The sequence below is a fragment of the Meleagris gallopavo genome, chromosome 16 (genome assembly GCF_000146605.3).
Source record: "Meleagris gallopavo isolate NT-WF06-2002-E0010 breed Aviagen turkey brand Nicholas breeding stock chromosome 16, Turkey_5.1, whole genome shotgun sequence".
NCBI lineage: Eukaryota > Metazoa > Chordata > Aves > Galliformes > Phasianidae > Meleagris > Meleagris gallopavo.
Window position 1 is genome coordinate 584,048 of NC_015026.2, and position 7,312 is coordinate 591,359.

The following is a 7,312-nucleotide window of genomic DNA, read 5'->3' on the forward strand; positions in this document are numbered from 1 at the left end:
GAGGAGAGTTTTGTACGGTCCCTCCATGCAGACCCACCGCGGCACTGCAGCCGGAGGAGAGCAGCCTCCAGGGTGGTGGAGTGCCCCAATGGTGCCCAAAGGGCTGCGAGTGGGCGGGGGGAGCACGAGGAACTTTCAGCCCCCCAGGACACTGCATGGGCCCTGACCCCCCTCGTATGCATCTGCCTGCTTGTGGTGGAGAGTCAGAGCCCTCCTGGCAGGGGCAGTACCGCTGTAGGATGGGAGTGCCATCTGATGGCTGTGCCATCAGTAGGCTTCAGGGTTAACGCACCGGAATAGGGCAGGGATCCTGTGCTGAGCTGTGCTGAATGCGGGGGGAGAGCAGCAGCTTGGGCAGGGATCTGGTTACGTGGGGCCGGATCCCTTACAGGGGAATAAAGCGGGCACTGTGCGGTGCGGGGAGCCAGGAGCCACGGCACCAACCCACAGATAAGTGCTGGGGAACAAAGCCGAGGGGCCGGCAGCACCGATCTGGTTTCCCATCTGGGCTGGGCTCACAGACGGCCCTTTGGCACCTGGTGCACAGGAGGAGCACCCAAAGCTGCAGTGCCACCAAGCCCCAGTGCTGCCCTCACACCTCTCTGTCTCTCCCCAGCCCTCAAGAAGTCGTTTGAGGCAGAGGATGCAGGTGATGCTCCCGGATCCCCCATTGCGTCCCCGCTGCCTGCGAGTGCCACCGAGAGCCACCGGGTTCTGCAGCCCGGCCCTGCACCACACAGCCCATTGCTGCGGGGCCAGCACCGTGCTGGCAGGGCTCCTGGCAGCATTGCCTCCTTCCAGAGCCACACGGGGCCGGGCAGCGACGGTGAGAGCCTGCGCAGCTCCAGCTCCAGCCTGGAGAGCCCCGCAGCCCCTCAGCCTCCTGCAGCCTCCCTGGCTGCCGACCCCTGCTTGAAGAAAGTGCCATCGCACGGCTGCGTCTTCCCAGTGGAAGCAGAATGTTCCCTGCATGTGGCCGCCGGGCACAGCTCACTGCCAGCACTGGACCTGCACATCGCCGAGGAGCCAGGCATCCCCCTGCCAGCCCCACACCCCACACAGCCATGGGGTGCCCACAGCCCAGCTGCCCTGCCCCACAGCCGCCTGCCTTCCTCCTCCTCCTCAGGTGGTGAGATGGCCCCAGGGCTGCCCCGCACACAGCTCAGGGTCAGCCTCAGTGCCAGCCCCCGCCTGGCTCGCCCGACCCCCCTGGCTGTCACTGCAGCCACCGGCCCTGGTGACGGGCTGCTCCCCCCAGCTGCACCCTTCAAGTTGGTGTCACAGCCACAGACGGTGCAGGTGAGCTCCCAGCCTGCCTTCCTCGGGGGGGTGGTGCTGGGGCCGGGCGCCCCATTGGCACTGAGGAACATCGGCAGCACCGGCCCCACCATGGGGACCTGCTTGGTGATGCCACGAGGGCTCGGCCAGGCTGCAGATGGATGCTGTGCCACGGTGACACCGGAGCACGGTAGGACTCGCTCGTCCCCTCTGTCCTTTCTCCGGGTGTGACATTGCCACCTCGTGCCACCACCGCTGGTGCTGGGGACGTGTTGGTGGGGATGTGGTCACAGTAGTCAAAGCCTCTCAGGATCCCTAAGCTGTTGCTCCCATCCCCACGTTGTTCCCATCCTGGTTGCTGCATTCATGACAGTGGAGATGTGTGATGGCCACGTGTTCCAGGTAGCACTTGAATGTGCGGCTGTTGGTGGCAGTGAGTGGCACCGTGCCCTGCTCAAGAACCACCACGCAGCCCGGCAGTGCCCCGTGTCCCCTCCATCCCCTTGCCCTGGGGAGCCTGGCCACAGCACAGGGCCCCTAGGCACCAGGCTCAGCCGCGTCCCCACGAATCCCCAGGGCAGTGCCGTGCTCAGGGCCGGACGCCACGGTGGCCGCCTGTTTGTGTCCTGGGGAGCGCTGTCTGTGTGCCTGGGGAGCACTGCTGTCTCTCTCAGGTGTCTCGCATGCCGCCGTCGCCGCGGCTCTAAGTACTGACGCGCGCAAAGGCATCCATCCCACCATCCCTCCATCCATCCCTCCGCTCGGGGCTGCGTGAATCATGCGGCAGCAATGCCCGTGGCCGAGCCGGCCCGGCTGCACCCGCGCTGGGGGACACGTTGGGGACAGTGGTTTGGGTGCTGGGGACGGGATGGGATGGGTCACGGAGTGGGCGTGAGCCGGAGGGCAGCGTGCGGGCGCCGGGACGGGGACGGTGCGCTCCCGGGCGCGCTCCTCTTTTCAGGAAGCGCCGAGCTTCGCTCCACGGCCGCCCCGTTTCACTTCCACCCAGCGCCCACGCAGCGCCCCGGGGTGAGGAGGAGGAGGAGGAGGAGCGGAGGAGGGGCTGTGGGCTGCAGCCTCCTCCTGCCTGCACCCCAGGAGTTACTCGGCCGGTGAGCGGTGACCGGCTCGTGGTGCAGCGAGGTAGGGGTGGCCGAGGGCGCGGGGCGAAGGGCAGGGTGGGTGTGCAGGTCCCGTGGTGCGTGGTGTGGGGCTGCTCGCTGTCACTGCAGGATTTCAGTCCCCATCGCCACAACAGGGCCCTGCGCTCTCACTTCTGCTTCTGCTTGTGGCTCTGCTTGTGACTCTGGCTATGGGGACAACTGTCACTTCTGTCTCTTTGGGTTGTGGGTGGCACCGCCACTGCGGCACGGCCACTGCAGGCTCTTCCATGGGCTGGGGACCCCCACCCCATTTCCTTCCATCTGTGCAGCGGAGCTTCTGGGTCACGGGGCCGCACTCCTGGCGATGTGCGCTCCTTTCCCATCCCCTCCTGCCCACCTCCACCCCCTGAGCTTATTACAGACTTCCCGGCCAACATGCCGATTAACGCCGCATCAGTAATTAAACCATGCTGGGAGACCACGAACCCGGGTTTACCCGTCCCAGCCTGGAAAATAAACCCTCCTCAATTAGCCCGGAACAGGTCTGTCTGCAGGGAGCCATTATCCGGGGCCACATGAAGGGATAATGTTTGTGTCTGCTTGGCTTTGCCATCGGCACGGCTCGGCACAGCGCAGCACAGGGTGGGAGGTGACGGCCGTGCTGGGAGCCTGGTGTGGGTGCCACCCTGGAAGAACGTGGGCACCTCGCAACCCAGCAGTGAGGAGGTGTGAGGGGCAGGTGGGGGGTCTGCTGCTCGGGGTGGGTTTGGGGAGCGGAGAAGGAAAGGGGATGCGCAGAGCTGGACTGTGAGCGGGTGGCACTCTGTGGTGGCCGTGGGGGGGACAGTGGGGTGACGCAGCAGTAGCTCTGTTACTCGGTTCCGGATCTGTCCTGGTGACCGTGACTCTGTGGTGGGTGCATGAGGGGTTGGGTGCTGTGCTGAGTGGTGGGCAGGACAGGATAGGGGCCTGCAGGCAGTGCCCTGCCACCAGCCCCCTCCCCCCCCGGCCGGGTGGGTGTCACTGCTGTCACCAGGAAGTCCTGGTGTTTTGACATTTCCGAGGAAAGCCCCAGCTGAGCGGGAGGGTGCTGTGGGCGGCCAGAGCCTTGCTCCTGCTGGGCTGTGTCAGGTTTGGAAGGGAACATCTCCCCCCTGGGAGCACTCTGGGGTGGTGTCACCAGGGCATCCCATCCTAGCTGCTGCTGTCCCCAGCTCTAGTTGTGGTCTGGCACCCACCGGTGGGCACGGGATGCCCGGGTCCCCACTCTGAGATGCCATTTCTGCAGTGAGGAGCACGTCCGCTCCATCCACCTCCCAGCATCTTCAGGCCAGGTGCTGCGTGTCCCTCATCTCCAGGCCACATGGCACATGGCTGTGCCGGCAAGCTGCCGCCCGAGCCTTTCTGGTGCCAAGAAATGGGCTGGCACATATGTGCCATGCAGGGAGGCTGCAGCGTGGGCCGGGGGACGCAGGCGCCGTAGGGCACTGCGGCATCGGGGTGGGCAGTGCTGGGCGTGGGGGTCCCCGGTGCCCGAACCCCCAATGCCAGGTGGGTGACAGCGCGTGCTCCCATTGCCCTTTGGAGGCCTGGAGCTGTGCAGCCGGGACACCCATGCGATGGGTGCTGGGGTGGTGGGGGGACGCTTGGAGGAAAGGGTGTCACTGTGCTGAGGTTCCCATTGCTGCTGGCGGGGCTTGGGGCTGAGTGTAGAATGGGCGAACTCAGTGCATGGGTGGGAGAGGAGGGGCGGCGGGGAGGCTGGGTTATTGCCATGCTGGGCATGTGCGGGAGCAGCCGGGCTGCAGCCTGTATTTGAGCCCAATAGGGTTGGGACCAGGTTGCAGTGCTGCAGTGACAGGGACCGGGGACAGCCAGGGTCCCCTCATCCCCAGGAGGCTGTGTGGGAGTGGGGACAGCGCATCACGGAGGTAGGACCCAAACAATGGCTGTGCCAGGAGAGAAGGAGGAGGGGGAGGAGGAGGGGAATGACAGCTCTGGGGGCCCTCAGCCGCCACACAAAGGCTGGGGCGGGGGTCTCAGCTGCATGCCTCGTGGTTGCCAGGCTGCTAGTCACCCGGTGGCCTTGCGATGGCACCGCTACTGTCACCCACCGTCACCTTCTCGGGGCCAGCTACACAGCACTCTGTCAGCACCAGCACCGCAGTGCTGCCACAGTGCTGGGAGTGATGTGGGGTGACACATCGTGGGCCATGCCCAGAGCCCCCTGTGTGCACCAGGGCTGTGCGGCGAGGTGTTCACTGGGGAGGCAGTGCTGGTGACACCACCGCTTGTGGAGCTGCGGGGGGCACGGTGGAGGGCACAGGTGGCTGTGGGCACCAGGATGTTGGCAGAGCCCCCATTGATGCCACTAAGGGACACCCTCGTCCCCATGGTGCCAGGAGGTGGCATGTCCCGTTGCCGTGCTTCACCTCGCCGGCTGCCAGGAATGCATCGGGGCTGAGTGCCCACCGGCGTGGCTGCTGCTGGGGCAACGGCAGCAGGGTGAGCAGCACCGAAGGCATCTGGCTGTCCTCCTGGGAAGGGTAGCGTGCTAGGGACTGGTTTTGGGGTGTCCTGCTCACCCTGTATTCATCCTGCGCAGGGAGCAGCCTGGAGCCCCAGGAGCGCAGCATGGAGTCGGCGGCCGTGCCTCAAGAGTTGCCCCCTGACTGTGGGGTGCACGAGCTGTTTGGGTATGTGGGGATCGAGGCCGTGCTCGAGCAGATGAAGGTGAAGACCATGAAGATGGGCTTTGAATTCAACATCATGGTTGTCGGTGAGCGCCTGCAGGGTTTGGCTGCTGGGAATCTGATGCCACCGTGTGGGGAGAGAGTTGGGGAACTCAGGCTTTGGGGGGAGACTGAAGCAACAATAGACTGAAGAAGGACGGGTCTCACAGCGCGGTGGTGTGGCTGTGCTCCCTGCACACCAGGAATTGGGCGATGTGTCCCAGCTTCGTCCTGCAGGATTGGGGTGCTCCCAAGCAGAGCTATGGTGGGGGGTTATAAACGCATGGGAGGGGACAACGTGGAGCTGTCCATGTCCTCACAGGGCAGAGCGGGCTGGGGAAGTCCACCATGGTGAACACCCTCTTCAAGTCCAAGGTAAGCCGCAAAGCCTCGCAGCCTGGCCAGGAGGAGCGCATCCCAAAGACGGTGCAGCTGCAGTCGGTCACCCATGGTAAGGTCACCAATGTGTCCACAAAGCCACGGGAGAAGGAGGGGATGGGGGGTGAGTGAGATGGGAGGGACCCCCACCTCGGTCTCCTGCTTCTCCTTAATGCACGGATCCCGCTGGCCCCACAGTCATCGAGGAGAAGGGTGTGAAGATGAAGCTGACGGTGACGGACACGCCGGGATTTGGGGACCAGATCAACAACGAGAACTGGTAGGAAACAGTCACTGTGGTGGCATCTGGGAGAGGCTAAACCCCAACGGAGCTGCTCTGATCCATCCCCTGTCCCCAGCTGGGACCCCATCATCAAGTACATCAACGAGCAGTACGAGCGGTACCTGCGTGAGGAGATCCTCATCACCCGCAAGAGGAAAATCCCAGACAGCCGGGTGCACGGCTGCGTGTACTTCATCCCCCCCACAGGCCACTGGTGAGTGCCACGGTGGTGACCTCGCACCCATGGGTGCTGCCAAGGGGTGGCAGGGTGACAGCTGTCCCCCCCTCAACCAGGCTGCGTCCCCTCGACCTGGAGTTCATGCGGAGGCTGAGCAAGATCGTCAACGTGGTGCCAGTGATTGCCAAGGCCGACACGCTCACTCTGGAGGAGCGGGAGGAGTTCAAGCAGCGGGTGAGGGGAGGCACAGGGGGTTCCTGGCCCTCCTGCCCCCCTGCTGTGGTCTGGCAGCCTCTCACACCCTGTGTCCCGCAGATCCAGCGGGACCTGAAGGCCCACGCCATCAGCGTGTACCCGCAGGAGGATTTCGATGAGGACCCTGATGACCGGTTGCTCAATGATAGGATCCGGGTGAGTGTTGGGATGCTGGCGCTGGGAGGAGCGTGGGAGCACCCTGGGGTGACCTTGTTCCCTGGATCCCGAAGGAGAAGATCCCATTCGCCGTGGTGGGGGCGGACCAGGAGCACCAGGTGAACGGCAAACGGGTGCTGGGCCGCAAGACCAAGTGGGGCATCATCGAAGGTAAGAGCAGCCCACGGCGTCCCGAAGGAACGGGACCGGGCTGCCACCAGGGCACCTCACAGGAAACAGCGCCCAAGGGTGCACCCCTGCATGGTGGGTGCTGTCCCCGTGGCACAGAGCCGACCCCACAGCTCTCTGCCTTGCCTTGCAGTGGAGAACCCGGCACACTGTGAGTTCCCCATGCTGCGGGACCTGCTCATCCGGTGAGCCGGGGTCGGGCTCACACCACAGAGCACCCCGGGGTGGGGGGGCTGGCTCTGAGCACCCCAAAGCTGCAGGGGGTGCATGAGAGTAACACGATGCCTTCCTCCCCGGGCAGGTCCCACCTGCAGGACCTCAAGGACATCACCCACAACGTGCATTACGAGAGCTACCGCGTGCGGCGGCTGAACGAGAGCAACCGGCCGGCGCCGAGCTCCAACAACGGGCTGCCGGGCAGGGATGAGGACGGGGACGAGAGCAACCTCTGAGCCCTGGGGCCCGACCCCATAGCAGCACCCGGCCCCACCCCGCAGTGACTGTGCCACCTCAGCTCGCAGCCCCCCCAGCCCACGAGAACGAACAGAGGGGGCTCCCTGGGTGTCCCCGAGCTCTGCTGAGACGCCCGGAGCCCGCTCCACATTAAAGGTGAAAACGGAACCTTCAGCATCCGCCGTCCCGCAGTGCCACCCTCTGTGCTGACAGCCCCACAGGTGGCAGCAGGGTTCCCTGCCACCGCCCCGCTGGCACCCGGACTTTGAGCCGCTTATCGGCTGCGGCCGCACCAGGAAGTGGCACC

General features: G+C 65.1%; 1 protein-coding gene across 4 annotated transcripts; it reads left to right on the plus strand.

Annotated features, from left to right (window-relative positions):
* Positions 1-1,986: 1,986 nt before the first annotated feature.
* On the plus strand, positions 1,987-7,306 carry LOC100544729 (septin-12). Of its 4 annotated transcripts, none has more exons than XM_010719344.2 (10): positions 1,987-2,421; positions 4,987-5,160; positions 5,436-5,564; positions 5,690-5,771; positions 5,851-5,988; positions 6,069-6,186; positions 6,268-6,363; positions 6,438-6,534; positions 6,686-6,737; positions 6,854-7,306. In XM_010719344.2, exons 2-10 carry the CDS (start codon positions 5,016-5,018, stop codon positions 7,002-7,004), a joined length of 1,008 nt encoding a protein of 335 aa, XP_010717646.1. In that variant the 5' UTR covers positions 1,987-2,421; positions 4,987-5,015; the 3' UTR covers positions 7,005-7,306. The 4 variants fall into 4 exon arrangements, with proteins under 4 accessions (XP_010717646.1, XP_010717644.2, XP_010717645.1 ...); XM_010719342.3 differs by lacking the exon at positions 1,987-2,421 and adding an exon at positions 3,335-3,932; XM_010719343.2 differs by lacking the exon at positions 1,987-2,421 and adding an exon at positions 3,960-4,312.
* The last annotated feature ends 6 nt before the right edge of the window (positions 7,307-7,312 follow it).